This window comes from Carcharodon carcharias, chromosome 18, assembly GCF_017639515.1.
Source record: "Carcharodon carcharias isolate sCarCar2 chromosome 18, sCarCar2.pri, whole genome shotgun sequence".
Lineage (NCBI taxonomy): Eukaryota > Metazoa > Chordata > Chondrichthyes > Lamniformes > Lamnidae > Carcharodon > Carcharodon carcharias.
This window is the reverse complement of record NC_054484.1, coordinates 100529614-100545791: the sequence shown is the minus strand read 5'-3', so window position 1 is coordinate 100545791 and position 16178 is coordinate 100529614. Positions and strand designations below refer to the sequence as shown.

At 42.1% G+C, this 16178-nt stretch overlaps 1 protein-coding gene across 6 annotated transcripts in view; it reads left to right on the top strand.

Annotated features, from left to right (window-relative positions):
* The window catches only part of LOC121290325 (rho GTPase-activating protein 6-like), a 665043-nt gene that overhangs the window by 565159 nt on the left and 83706 nt on the right, over positions 1-16178 (top strand). For all 6 annotated transcript variants that reach the window (XM_041210647.1, XM_041210646.1, XM_041210648.1 and 3 more), the window contains exon 4: positions 11993-12249. In XM_041210647.1, coding sequence (XP_041066581.1) covers positions 11993-12249 — 257 coding nt within the window. The remainder of the gene's footprint in view (positions 1-11992; positions 12250-16178) is intronic.

The window sequence follows — 16178 nt, the reverse complement described above, 5'->3', positions numbered from 1 at the left end:
GAGAAATTTTTTCACCCAGAGGGTGGTGGGAGTCTGGAACTCGCTGCCTGAAAGGGTGGTTGAGTCAGAAATTCTGGTAACATTAAGAAGTATTTAGATATTCACTTGTGTTGCCATAGCCTCCAGGGCTATGGGCCAAGTGCTGGAACATGGGATTAGTGTAGTCAGATCTTCATTGGGCAAGATGGGCTGAATGGCCGCCTCCTGTGGTGTAGATGTCTGAATCTATAAATTCCCCAGCTGCCATGGTGGGACTTGAATTTGTATCTTTTGATCATTAGTCAAGGCCACTGGATTAGTAATCCAGTAACCCATCCTCTGGGCTAACATGTTGTCTTTGCATGTCTTACCGTTTTACACATTTGACTGGTATTGAGATGGTCAGTGCTTCCAAAAAGAGTCATAGATTGTAATCAACATGTACCTTTAAAATGCATAAATGTAAAAATGAAGATCTTCCATTATCGTCATCTGACGCCATTTAAGAAAACTGTCTTGTTGTAATTGAAATCATTAAAAAAATATCACCCATAAAGAGGAAACTATCATGTAAATGAGTGTTAAATTGTACAAGGCCATTTCCTCCCCATCACAAATTACTTTATTGGCATGAAGTCAAGCTGCCATGATTTCAAAAGTTTTTTTTTGCATGGCTTTGAGTTTGGTACCCTTTACAAGATTCAAATATCAATGGCTCCATAAAAATTATTTTAAAAATTCTTTTGTCTTGAAGGGTGCATTTAAGGAAGACTGATACACCAAATTTTCACTCTAGCATAAGGGTGACACACAGCCACGTTCTGACAAATTTCATTGCCACCTACAATATTGTGCAATGAGGCAAGCTATGCCAAATAAGTTCCAGAGGGGTGCTGTTTTTTTTTAAAAAAAAGTTGCTGTCCTCTGTTGCTATTGCCACCGATAAATTTATCCAGCAAGTGATGAACCCAGGCTTCTTCGAAGTGGCACAGAAGTTGAAAGCAATATGGGCTTCACTGCCACTATTTAGTTTGTTTGGATGGTTGATTATCTCAGAAGATCTTGGTGCATCCTCAGTCACAAACTCCCTTTCGAGTCTGAGCTTCATCAGTCACAGAATCCTCATTCTACCTAGGTTGAAATGTGAAGCAGTTTGGTCTGAGAGTCTTGTCTATTCGTTTACCTGGTTGTCTGATCCCTGCTGCAATGAGAGAGTGAGGGGGAGTGTTGATGAATTTTACACGCGAGAGTGGGATGCCCGCCCCTCAACAGAAGTCGGTGGCGATCACACCTCTGCTTGGCTGGCTTGCCCCTCCACAGCCACTAGTAGCCCTTGGGTCTTTAGTTGGCTCAAAGCAGGCCTTCCAGCCCTTTCCGTGAGAACATTCCTCCTCCTGAGGGCTGCAAGCATATCAGAGGGCCAGCAGTGCTACCAGGAGTGGTGGCCTCTGCAGGGACTGTAGGGTGTCCTGAGAAGGAGGTACTAATGGAGCCCATACTTAAAGGTAGGTCTGGGATTCCGCCAGGGTGGGAGGCCAGGATTGTCAGGGCGAGGTGTCAGGAAACCCCAGGGGGTGGGAGAGGAAGGGAGGCTTTCGATGGGGCACAGGGTGTCTGAAAAAGAAACATTCTTCCCGACGCCCACTAACAACCTTGCCTGGCCATCAGTCCGCTAGGTTTCACGTGGTTGGCTGGACACTTGGCACCAGCCTCCCTACAGCAGTAGCAAGAAGTGACTGTCTCTTAAGAGACTGTTATTGGCCACTTAAGGGCCTCAATTAGCTCATGGGTGAGCAGGCTTCCTGACCCTCCCTTGGCTAGTAAAATTGCGGAGAGGGGCAGGTGTGTAGTGGGCACAGTACCACTGCCATGGTGCCCAATTTTATGCATGCCATCCTGTCCCAGGCTGTAAAATTCCACCTAGTTCCATGCCTTTCTTTTTTTGTATTCTTTTTTCCACGTCCCCAAGCTGTAACTCTACACTGGTTTCACATGATTGACGTTTAACAGGAAGAAAGTTGCTTAACACGAAAAAATGGATACAATAAACCCTCAAGTAGTGAAGAAGTGGAATAATCCATTAGTGCTATCAACTGAGACGCCACCTTCTCTATTTTTTATTTACGAGGAAATATATCACAAATAAATGTGGATTGTAAATTAAAGAATTGGCGCATGAAAGAAACACGTGCATTCATTTAGCACCTATCACAATCTCAGGACATCCCAATGTGCTTTATAACCAATGAAACACTTTTGATGTGTAGTCACTGTTGTACTGTAGTACATGGTGGCCAATATGCATTGGGCAAGATTCCATGAATAGCAATAAGATAAATGTTCAGATAATATCTCTCTCACATTTACTGAGGGATTACATATTGGCCAGGCACTGGGAAAATTCCCTGCTATTATTCAAAATGGGGCCATGGGATTTTTTGTGTCCACTGAGAGAGCATACCAGCCCCTCGGTTTAATGTCTAATTTGAAAGATGGTATCTGTGATAGTAAAGCCCTCCTTCAGTACTGTACTAGAATGTTGATCTGGATTACCTTCTCAACATTATGACTCTGATCAGATTGCTAACACTGAACCAAGGCTGACACCTTTGTCAGATTTTGATAAATGGTAGTGATAAGAGTATTTCCATGCTAGTGGGTGCAATGTTTAAAAAACACTCAAGTTGATGAGATAATGGTAAGTATTGAGGTCAATTCTGGGCAACAAATTTTATAAAGGATGCCAAGATTTGGAGAGGGTGCAGAAGAATTTTATTAGAATGGTAGCAAGGATCTGGAACTTCAATTATGGGAAGAGACTGGCTAAACTGGGGTTATTCTTCTGGGAGCTGCAGGGGTTAAGGGGAGATTTGATAGAAGTGTTCAAAGTCTCAAAGGGTTGTAATGGAATAATTGCGGAGAAATTATCTCTAGAAGCAGGAGGGTCAGTAACCAGAGGACATGAACTTAAGGTGTTTATGGAATCATAGAATGGTTGCAGCACAGAAAAAGGCCATTTAGCTCGTCATGTCTATGCTGGCCCTCTGAAGGAGCAATCCAGCTAGTACCCGTCCCTGAAACCCTGCAAATATTTCCATTTCAGAAAATGATCCAATTCCATTTTGAAAGACTCAGTTGACCCTGCCTCCACTATACTCTCAGGTTATGCATACCAGATCCTAACCACTTGCTGCATGAAAAAGTTTTTCCCTCTTGTCGCTATTGTTTCTTTTGCCAATTATCTTAAATATATGCCCTCTGGTTCTCGATCCTTCTGCCAATGGGAACATTTTCTCCCTATCTACTCTGTCCAGATACCTCATAATTCTGAATACCTCTATCAAATTTCATCTCAGCCCTCTCTCTCTGCCAGAGAGAGCAATCCCAACTTCTCCCGTCTTTCTACGTGATTGGTTCCAGGGACGCGGATCTTTCTTCCTAAAGTGTGGTGCTCCAGAACTGGATGCAATACTCCAGCTGAGGCCAAACCAGTGTTTTAGACAAATTTAACATACCTTCCTTGCTTTTATATTGATAAAGCCCAGGATGCCATATGCTTTATTAACCACTCTCAACCATCTTGCCACCTTCAATGATTTATGCGCATATACAATAGTACTAGGGCCTTTCGCGACCAGTGGGCACCACTGGGGCTGGGGTGTATCATCACCCCTGGTAATGACATTTTGGTTTAATTAGTTAAGTTTCCTTTCATGTTTTTGTTTTAGTTAGTGCCCCATGAGAGTCTATTTACCCCCTCATTGATTTTTTTTAAAAAATTTATTGAGTTTTGTTTATCCCAAAAGAGTACAATAGGACTAGCCGTCTTGACCAATATTCAATATTCTTTGCACCTTGGTATCGCTCTCAAGTATTATTTCCTGTTCTCACACCCCTGTCAAGTTAGCTTAGACCCTCCCCAACAGCACTAGCAAATTGCCTGCAAGGAAATTGGTCCTGTTTCTGTTTGGGTGCAACCTGTCTGGCCTGTACAACCATCTTCCCCAGAATTGATCCCAATGTCCCAAAAATCTAAAGCCCTCCCTCCTGCACCTCTTGTCCAGCCGCACATTCATCTGCTCCATCCTCTTGTTTGTATGCTCACTTACACGTGGTACTGAGAGTAATCCGTGGATTACTACTTTTTGAGGTCTGCTTGCTAATTTGCTATCTAGCTCTCCAAATGCTGTCTCTAGGATCACATTCCTCTTTCTGCCTATGTCATTGGTACTGATGTGGACCATGACTGCTGGCTCTTCACCCTAGCGTCTCAGGGTGCTCTTGACTTTGGTTGATTGGTATAAGAACCAGAGTCAAGACAAGAGGAGTGCGTGCACGTCAAACAGCAGAAGCAGATAGCCAGAGCTAAGTGATCCCACAAGCAATGGATCAAATCAAAGCTTTGCAGCCCTGTTACACCCAGTCATAAATGATTGTGATGACTAAACAACTACTGAAGGAGGAGGCTCCATAAATATCCCTCAATGATGTGGGGAACCCAGCACATTCATGCAAAAGACAAGGCTGAAGCATTTGTAACCATCTTCAGCCCAGAAGTGCCAGGAAGATGATCCATCTCTGCCTCCTCCAGAGGTCCCCAACATTCACAGATGTCAGACTTCAGCCAATTCAATTCAGTCCACGTGAAAAACTGAATACTGCAAAGGTTATGGGCCCTGACAACAACCTGACTATTGTACTGAAGGCTTGTATTCCAGAGCTAGCTGTACTCCAACCAAGTTGTTTCAGTACAGCTACAACACTGGTATCCACCCAATAATGTGGAAAATTGCCCAGGTATGTCCTATCCACAAAAAGCAGATAAACCCAATCTGGCCAATTATGACTCCATTGGTCTAACTCTTGATCATCAGCAAAGTGATGGAAGGTGTTGTTGACCGTGCTATCAAATGGCACTTACACAGCAATAACCTGCTTACAGATGACTTGTTTGGGTTCTTCCAGGATCACTCAGTTCCTGACTTCGTTACAACCTTTGTCGGAACATGGAAGATAGAGCTGAGGTGAGAGTAACTGCCCTTGACATTAAAGCAGCATTTGACTGAGAGTGTCACCAAGGAGCCCTAGCAAAATTGAAGTCAGTATGAATTGGGGGAAAACTCTCCATTGATTGGAGTCATACCTAGCATAAAAGAAGATTATTGTGCTTGGTGGAGGTCAGTCATCTTGGTCTCAGGATATCACTACAGGAGTTCCTTAGGGTAGTGTCCTAGGCCCAACCATCTTCAACTACTTCATCAATGACCTTTCCTCCATCATAAGATCAGAAATGGGATGCTTGCTGGTAATCAATTGTACAGTGCTCATTACCATTTGAGACTCCTTAGGTACTGTGCAATCTGCTTCCATAGGCAGCAAGACCTGGACAACATTTTAGGCTTGGTCTGATAAGTGGCAAGTAACATTCATGCCACCCAAATGCCAAGAAATGTTCATTTCCGACAACAGAGAATTTACCCATCCCCCCCTTGACATTCACTGATGTTATCATTGCTGAATCTACCATCATCAACATCCTGGGGGCTACCATTGACCAGACTCTGAACTGGACCAGCCCTATAAATATCGTAGCTACAAGAGCAGATTAAAGGCTGGAAATTCTACAGCAAGTAACTCACCACGTGATTCCTCAAAGCCTGTCCACCATTTACAAGGCACAAATCAGAAATGTGAAGGAATACTCTTCACTTGCCTATTTGACTGCAGCTCCAACAACACTCGAAGCTCAAACCATCCATGATAAAACAACCCGCTTGATCAGCATCCTGTCCATTACCTTACATATTCACTCCCTCCACTATCAGTACACTGTCTGTGCTTGTATACAGTATACAAGATGCACTGTAGCACCTCGCCAAGCCTCATTTGACACACCTTCCAAACCTGTGACCTCTACCACCTAAGACAGGGGCAGCAGACGTATCACTACAGCACCAAGTGCAAGTTCCCCTCCAAGCCACACACCATCCTTACTTGGAAATATATCACCATTCCTTCACTGTCGCTGGATTAAGAACCTGGACCTCCCTTCCTAACAGCACTGTGGGTGTACGTACACCACAGGGACTGCAGTGGTTCAAGAAGTTGGTCACCACCACTTTCTTGAAGGCAATTAGGGATAGGCAACAAATGCTGACTGAGCCAGCAATGATCACATCCCATAAATAAAAAAAGATGAGAAGTGTTCTCATGCAGCTAGTTGTTGTGATCTGGCTACAGGGCTGGTTAAAGCAGATCCATTAATAACTTTCAAAAGTGAATTGCTGATCTACTTCAAGATAATAAATTTACTGTGCTATGGGGAGAGCAGGGGATTAAGGCAAATTGCATAGCTCTTTCAAAGAGCTGGCCAAATGGCCTCTTCTGAGCTGTATTACTCATTGTTTCTCCCTGGATATAACATTCAACATAAGAAGGTGTACTCTAGAGTGTAATTTCACTTTGTGAAAGAATACTACATATCACTGCTCAAGGGTTTTTTTTAAAAGCAGGGCAGGGCCAACATTAGGTAGAAATTGGTACACTTGTTTTTAATGAGACCAGCAATCTGCAGATTCCTACTGCATGTCCCCAGGCAGCTCATAGACATAGTGGAGATGAATATCAGGCCTCTGCTATCCAGGAAGGTTGTAGGAGTCGGCTAGCATTTTTTTGGGATTGCTGTGAAAATGGTCTGCTCACCTGCTCCCTTAGGCTCCATATCAAGGTGAGTTTTGTTAAATGGCGTCCTCCAGCATTCCTTTCAAAGACTGCTGGTTAGGCTTCATGTAGACTTGGTCATCCTGAGTAGGGTAGGCCCTATGCCTGCTCCGCTCAACAGCTGATATGCTGGAACATAGGAAAATGCAAAGGGCTTAATGTCTGTTTTAGATGGTCAAACCATGAAGCAGGCAACAGGAAATCACATAAGACAGTTGCCTTAATAAGAATATTCTCTTTGTGAGACTTGAATCAGAACTGATAGATGTAAGACTTCTGTCCCTATGAGGGCGGGAATGCAGTCAAATTAATCAGATGTATCCATTCTTCCAGTGTGCAAAGCTATAACTGGAGACTTGAATATATGAGGGTAGTCTAGGCATAGGAGCTTTCTTGTTAAGTTGCTGAATTAATAAGATGCACTGCAACTCACCAAGGCGTCTTCGATAGCACCTTCCAAACTCGTGACCTCTACCACCTAGAACAGGGGCAGCAGATGTGTCTATACAACACCACGTGCAAGTTCCCCTCCAGCCACACAGCATCCTGACTTGGATTCCTTCATTGTCACTGGGTTAAAGTTCTGAAGCAGCACTGTGGGTATACATACACCACATGGACTGCAGTGGTTCAAGAAAGAGGCTCACCACCACCTTCTCAAGGGCAAATAGGGAGGGGCAATAAATACCGGCAGAGGAGCCATGCTCACTTACCATCAAAGAATGAAAAACTTCAGAGGCCTGGCCTAATCTCGAACATGAGTTCAAATCCGATCATCAAACCTTGAGATTCGAATTCAGTTATTGTGAGCCGGAAGTAAAAATGACCAAGATGCTGCCATATTGATGAACTGTCCTTTTAAGGAAGGAAATCATCAATCCATGTCCAGTCTGGCCTACATTTGATTGAAGTCATACACCAATGTGGTTCAGTCTTAACCAAAGTGGTCTAGCAAGCAGATCAGTTATAGCAAGTCACAACAGAGTGCAAAACTTCAAGAAGGCAGTCCGCCACCGCCTCAGGACAGCTAGGGATGGGCAACATATGCCACCCTTGCCAGTGATGCCTACATCCTGAGAATGAATATATTTTTCATAAAGGTTTTTTCCTCAGTGTGGTGCAGAAGGAACTTTGTAGAGGAGCACTTAAATACAAATTGGGGTTACTTGCACCTGACTTTTGTGCCACTTTTGTCCTTGAAAACACCCTGGAAAAATGGAACTCAGTCCTGCTGGAGTTAATCACCAAGCCCCATCAGAAATGTGGAAACAACTTCAGCATCAGCAAGTGAAGCCTGTTTAAAACAGCTCTGACCTCATGAATTGAGAAGTACAGTGTGACCCTTTCAGTGTGATTTAATAAACAGCATCGTAGGAGCGTTGGAATATATCTTCTTACCAAGAGTGGAGCTTTCTAGAATTTTTTTTAGGCAGCAAGTCCTTTCAGCTCTAAGGGGGATGCACTGGTACATGAAGTACAAAAATTGTAAGGTACGTTTGTATTACAATGATGTTGTATTTTAATTATTTGTGAAAGACTGTTCTTGATCAAACTGCAGGAAATCAGGATTCATGTTGCACTTAAAGGGATATTTGAATAGAGGGGAATGCCGCATGCTCAGTTATTCATAGAGCTGTGTGTCCCATCTATTCAAAATATACTTTTACATGGTCGCTCTCTCTAAAATTGTTGAGATAAGTTAGACCAAGCTGCTGTGAGGGAAACTGCTTCATTTTATTTATCCTATTCCTTGATCAAATAGTTCTTTAGCTTATCTGTACCATGCATCACACTTCAGTATCATTCTGGCATATATGCAAGTTTCTGTCAAACATGGACCCAACTGATTGAATTTACATATTAAGAGCATCAAATCATAATGAATGATGAAGGACATATGAATCAAATCAAAAGCTAGCTAGAAAAATCAGGATCTACTAAGGAAGTATGAAACATCAATTCAGCAAATTGAGTAAAGGGAAAGTGTTTAACTAATTAAATAGCTGTAAATATATTTTGAAAATCTATTTGGCTGCCATCTTACTTTCTCTAAAATCTGGGCCCTCTGGTCACTTAAGGGAGCATCTGACATAGTTGAGGTCAAGGATATATCTGTAGCAGACCTCTATTACATAATTCTTCCTTCTATGTAATCTGATAACTTCATTTTATCTCCAATCTGTGAACATCCCTACATTGTGTTTTGTTGCCAGTACTGTTAGGATTCTGGTCCTGGTTTCTGTTACATGACACATGTGCATGCCTAAGGCATCCTGTGTTTAAGGGAACTACTCCCTAGGGTGAAGCTCAGAACCACTGAGTGCCATTTCTCATGATAAACTACCATTTTCCCCTAAACAAAGGAAAGCTGTTATTTGTCCTAAGATGTTGTGGGTTTAAATCCCACTTTGGAGACTTGAATACCTAATCTAGTTTGACACTTCAGTACTGCACTGTCAGAGTTACTGTCTTTCAGGTGAGCTATTAAACCAAGGCCCCATCTGCCCTTTTGGGTTTTTGTAAAAGATTCCATGGCACCATTGTCGAGGAAGAGCAGAGAAGTTCTCCCCGGTTCTCTACTGCCTAGAGAAACAAGGACTTTGGGACACCACCACCCCCTGCAAGTTCCCCCTCGCAAGCCACACACCATCCTGATGTGAAAATATATTGCTATTCTTTCATCATCACTGGGTCAAAATCCTGGAACTCCCTTCCTAACAGCACTGTAGGTACACCTACACCAGATGGACTGCAATGCTGCAAGACGGCGACTCAGCACCAGCTTCTCAAGGGCAATTAAGGATAGGCAATAAGTGCTTGTCCTGCCAGTGATGCTTATATCCCATGAATGAATTCTTCAAAAAAAAAGGTGTGCTGGCCAATTATTGTCCCTCAACCAACAATGTTGCTAAAGCAGCTTATTCAGCCATTATTTATTGTTTGTAGATCTTTGAGCAAATTGGCTCCCATGCTTCCTATATCACAACAGTGACTGCACTACGGAGTGCTTCATCAGCTAGAAACAGCTTTAGGTCATCCTGAGGCTGTGAAAGGCACTATATAAATGGAAGTATCAACTTATCTTATTGAGATACTGTCTTAGGACAAAAAGTAGATTCTACATTTAAAACTACTTTCAAAATTCTATCAGCGTTTTGATAATGACAATAGCAACAGTCTGGCCAACTTCAAAAAATTTTTTGGCAGTGTGCTTTAAGTTCCAGTTTGATGGATATTTTATTTAGATGGTACCTTTTTGACCACCATTTACGTGCCTTTGTCAAATGACAAATGAATTGCCAGTATTGTTTTTCAGACTATTGTTTCACAGCAGGGGATGTATACTACGATTGCTGTATAATTCATTGAAAATTCATATTAGCTCTAACATTTTTTTGGAAAAGGTGGCCAAAGATCAAGGAAACCTGAGCAAAAGTGCCCTTGGGTCAACTCACTGGAGCTGCAGAAGAGCAACAAAAAGGATACATGTAGCTGATGCTGTATGCGCAACAGTACTGTGCAAATAGTGGACTTCAGTACATTCTAATAGTATTGTCAATGAAATGCCATAGGGAAATTTGGAAATGGAAGAAGTATGTCTTGCCTTGACAAGTACAAATCACTCTCTTAGGTGTTCTATAAGTTGCAGATTTTTCAGATAATTTTAAAACATTATTTCTCTCCAGCATTTTGGGGGTAAAATTCAACTTGACCAGGATGTGTAGAAAAATTCATCTGGCTTGTATAATGGGCTTCTGATCTGAAACTACAAGTTTTGGAGTCCCATGGCAATGTTGAATTTTACCCCCATTATTTTCAATGTCAGCAAGTCCAGGCATTCACAGATGTAACTGTCAAATCACAAAAGCCATGGAAATATATGTATATGCATAGGTTAGCCACATTAGCTGTTTGTAAGAAAGTACCATGAAATCCCCAAGGAATTCTCTCCCATTGCGATATAATTGGAAGAATAATAAATTGGATTGGGGCAGAACCATCAGCCGCCAAGCTGTACACTGTACAACATAATATATTACGCATTCTGGACAATGCACAATATACTTCTGAATCTTGAGGGTAAAGTCTGGTGCAGCACTGGGGGAATGCTGCAATTTTGGAGGTGCCATCTTTTGGATAAACGTGAAACCAAGGTCATATCAGCCCTCCCATGGAAGTAAAAGATCCCATGGCTTTATTTTGAAAAAAAGCAGGCATGTTCTTCCTAATGTCCTGATCAATATTTATCTTTCAACAAACATCACTAACAGATTATCTGGTCATTATTGCTGTTTGTAGGATTTTGCTGTATGCGAATTGGCTGCCGCCCTTTGGATGGGAGACCGGCTTTTTGTTTCATGTCACATCTGAAGGACAGCCACTCCAACAATATTGCTGTGTTTCCCCACGTTACAACAGTGACTGCACTTCAAAAAAGACATCATTATCTGTGAAGCGCTTTAGGACATGCTGAGGTTGAGAAGGAAGCTATATTCATTTTTACTTCTCACTACTGCACACATTCCCAGGTTGTTAAAGCTGCACACATTGTCTTCCATCGATGATAATTAGGTTACTGTGGAAGGATAACATGTGTTGTTTAAAGAAAAACTATGGCTGCCAAGTTGGACAGCCCTCTTTATTAAGAGACCTGGAGAAATCGAAGGGTGTTTTGCAACCAACAGTAATCAACACTGCATCATTTATGCCCGTTTGGCTGATATAGTCCTATATAGCAGGATGGTTTTATGGGCTCCCACAAGCCCACACAATGATTGGGGGGTGGTTGGATGGGGGAGGAACTACTCACTCTCATGCAGATGTACCGGGAGCGAGTATACTGCTGGAGGCCAACCCAGAATTCAGAATGGGGATTCAAGTTTCCACTCACTGGGATTATCTGGAATTTGATCTGATTTGGGAATATTAGCACTTAAGCCAAATGCTCATCATTTTATAGAAGTTGACTCTTACGGACTTATGCCTGTTTGTGCAGTATCGAGACCCAGCAGTGTTGCAGTGTAAACTATCTTGTAACATTAGTGGGATTTGCCTGCCTCATGTATGGGTACGGTTCCAATCTTGGACTGAGGTAGCACTGCATGAGGTGAAGTGTGATTTGAATTATAAGCTGCTTTGTTCCATTTTAATTAAAACACACAGAACAATGAGATTGATGTGAGTCACTTGATACAATCAGTCCAATGTCTGTTCACATACTTTCTTTTAGAAACATTATTTAATAAAGTAATGAATGCAACGTTATTAATTAGAAATATTTTTATGTCAACAGAATTCGCACCACATGCCTTTGCTATGCCATTGTCTCAAGTGATTGTTAATGATCGAGCCCATAAGCAAAAGCAGGATGCTCTGAAAGAAGAGCAGAAAGACAATTCAGATTTTGTGGCATCAGTCTTGCCATTCGGATCCAGAAGACAGAACAAAGAACTCTCAAGCAGCAATTCATCTCTCAGCTCAACCTCAGAAACTCTAAATGAACCAACGTCACCAAACACCCCTGAAGCTGCCCCACGTGTGAGAAGACGGGTAATACATTAAGCTTAGTTAACTACCTTATCAAAGTTGATCCTATATATTGTTATAAAAAGCTTCCATTTTTGTGTGTCTCATATATTTGTATGTTAATATTTTTTCTGACATCGATGCAGCAAAGATTAAAACTTCTTGCACACATTAGATTATTATTTAACTCTATGCTTTGGTTAAACTGTTTGTAGACATAGTAGGGTATAGCAATATGGTGTGATAGAATGCCCATTACCTGTACATTTGCATAAGTGCTTCCTTGTTCGGAAAGAATGGTTTCCCAGGACGATGATTATCACGTGAGAAAGACTGATGGTGAACACTGGGAACTTGCAAGTTTATGTTTCATTTTATGTTGTCAAATCTGGTTACTGTGAAGTCGATGACCAATAATATCATATAGTTAGCATGGTGGAACCAGAGAGGAAAGAGTCTGTTCATTTATTCTTAAAGGTTCAACTTGTTACTAATATGGATAGATTTATAAATCTTTACAGCACTTCACTTCACGTTGGGCAGAATTTTGCCATTTTCAGGTGGGCACAGTGGGCGGATCCGGGAGTGGTCCCGCTGATCGCCTTCGATTGGGCCCTGGCATGGAATTCTCGCTGGCTGGCCAATTAACAGCCAGCCAGCCAGCATGAACCACGCACTAAATGCTCAGCGCTGCTGTGGTGGGAGCAGAAGGGGCGCGAGCACTGATGTTCGCATGAGCAAGGACATGTTAGAAATTAGTTTGAAAATGTTTTATTTTTTTTTAAGTCACTGAATGAAAGCTCATCTCGCCCATGGATGAGGTTTTGCACAAAACCCAAAGGTCGCTTGGCCTTTTCGCCTGCCTGCCAATCATAAGGTTGGATGGACAGCAGAATATTCCATTTAATTAGAACTTTAATGGCCTCATTAGGCCTGTTAATTGTCGGCAGGCATGCTGCCGACTCCGTGTGCCCGCCTACTGAAATATCCCGCAAGTGCCTGATGACGTCAGAACGTTCGCCTGACATCATCATGCGTCATTATATGCTCATTTGGGTCAGATGAGCGCAATATTCTGCCCATTATCGTTTGAGATAAAGTTACATAATGTTTGACTGTCAGCATGTATTTGCTGACGGGTTGACTAGCAGTCTGCATGTATTTTTCTTGCTAATTTGCAACTGATCTGCAGAAACATTATTTCAGTGATTGAGTGGTCAATCTATGAAACAGGCTGGTTAGGGAGAGGATGGCACCAAATGATTTTGATTAATTCAAATACAATTACGATGGTTTGGAGTACTGAAACTGTGGAATGTGCTTTATAAATCCAAGTTCTTCATTTTATTGAAGAGGTTTAATTTGTACTTACATACATGTTGCTGTTATTTGCTATACCTTGAGCATTAACTTTGCAGTAAGATCCAGGGTATTGATCAGTTTATTTTTCATCTTATTCCTAGTGCTGATCAAATTAGCTAAGTAATTTTGGAGATTGTGGTCGAGAAACCTGTTCTCTGATGCTAGTTGTTTTTCCATGCTGGAGAGAATTGCAGTGCTGGGAAGGCTGGATTTGGATTTTAAGGATTGGTTTCTTAATTACTAGGCAATGAAGTAGAATTGGTTTGATTCATTGACGCAGCTGTCAATGAAGACACTCCCATAACACTGCACAGAGGAGAGTGTGTAGTGCTGAACATAGTTTACTGTCAAAGTATGTGCAAACTACAGAAGTGGAGAAAGGGGATGTAGTGATTCGAATCAGCAATCATTTATAAAACAGTCAGAAAAATTAGCAAAGTCGATGGATTCACAGACAGACCATAAGACATAGGAGCAGAAATTAGGCCATTCGGCCCATCAAGTCTCCTCCAACATTCAATCATGGCTGATAAGTTTCTCAACCCCATTCTCCCACCTTCTCCCCGTAACCTTTGATCCCCTTACCAATCAAGAACCTATCTATCTTGGTCTTAAATACACTCAATGACCTGGCCTCCACAGCCTTCTGTGGCAATGAATTCCATAGATCCACCACTCTCTGGCTAAAGAAGTTTCTCCTCATCTCTGTTCTACAACGTCCTCCCTTTACTCTGAGGCTGTGCCCTCGGGTCCTAGTCTCTCAAACTAATGGAAACATCTTCCCCACGTCCACTCTATCCAGGCCTTTCAGTATTCTGTAAGTTTCAGTCAGATCCCCCCTCATCCTTCTAAACTCCATCGAGTATAGACCCAGAGTCCTCAAACGTTCCTCATATGTTAAGCCTTTCATTCCTGGGATCATTCTCGTGAACCTCCTCAGGGCCCTGGCCGGGGCCAGCACATTCTTCCTGAGATACGGGGCCCAAAATTGCTCACAATATTCTAAACGTGGTCTAACCAGAGCCTTATAAAGCCTCAGCAGCACATCCCTGCTTTTATTTTCTAGTCCTCTCGAAATAAATGCCAACATTGCATTTGCCTTCCTAACTACCGACTCAACCTGCAAGTTAACCTTAAGAGAATCCTGGACTAGGACTCCTAAGTCCCCTTTGCACTCCAAACTTCTGAATTCTCTCCCCATTTAGAAAATAGTCTTTGCCTCTATTCTTCCTACCAAAGTGCATGACCTCACACTTCCCCACATTGTATTCCATTTGCCACAGACAGCCACGCTATCAAGGAGTTGGCATGTTTCTTCCCTGAGCTTGACTTCAGAGTGCCTTGCAATTTTGTTTTTTGCAAAGCAAATCATTACCTGCAACACAAATGAAAATTTGCCTCTTAACGGCATCAACTGACAAATGAGCATTAAGGACACCTTGCGCAATAATTCCATTGCTAGCGGCCACTGTCACAGAGCTGGCAAGGTTTAAAAAAATAATAATACAAAGTCTCTGTTTAAATGCAGTTTTGTGTATCGCTGCAGGGCCAACATTTATTGCCCGGTTATCCAGAAAGAATGGATGCCTACTTGAACCACTGATTTGTAACCATTGGATCCAACCACTTCAGAGGGCAGTTAGGATTCAGTCACATTGGCGTACAGCTGGACTTCCTTCCCGAAAGGACACTAGTTAATCACTTGTGTTTTTATGACAATCTGAAATGGTCATTTTTACTGATGTAAAATTTTTATTTCCAGGTTTTTTTAAACTGAACTAAAATTCTCAAGCTGCCATGATAGGTTTGACCTCTGTTTTCTGGATTGATAGCCCAGGCTTCTCGATTACTAGCCCAGTAGCATAACTAGAACACGACCTCACCTTATGCTGAATGCATTGCCAACAAAATTGGTGGGAATCAGCTTTTTATGGTCATCTCAGGGACATTTATTTACCTCAATCTCCTAGGAATGTGGGGTCACAGGAGGAAAACTGGAACAGGTAAATCAGCTGCCCCTGCAGAAACTTACCTTGTAGACAAGACCACAAGAGTGAAAAAAATAGAGGAAAATAGGATCCTGATAGCTATTGCTCTCTCTTTGTCTGTAAAGAAAAAAAATCTAATTTGTAATTTGGAACAGTTAGTTATTTGGTAATACAGAACTTGAGTATGCTGAAAAAAGACATTTTGTCAAAGCTTTCTGTCTTGCACTCATCAGGACAACCGCAATGTCAGGGGAAGCAACAACTTTAGACTATGAGAAGAGAGTGCTGATTAGTTGGCAAGTGGACTTTTATTGGTAGAGGCATTACCATGGAGAATGCACCAGTTATTGGTGACTAACAGTTATTTGCCAAGCATTGTTTGAAATTTAAACCAGACAGCCTGACTGATTGGTCAAGGCATTGCCCTGAGGAATGAACCAACGAATGGCTACCACTTATTTTGTTTAGCTGAAACAGACACAATGGGCAGAATTTTACGGCAGTGGGATTTTACATTCCCACTGTTGTCAATGGGATTTATAATGGCTAGCCGTATTTTACAGCCCCATCCCTGCTGAAACGGGGCTGTAAAATTCTGCCCTG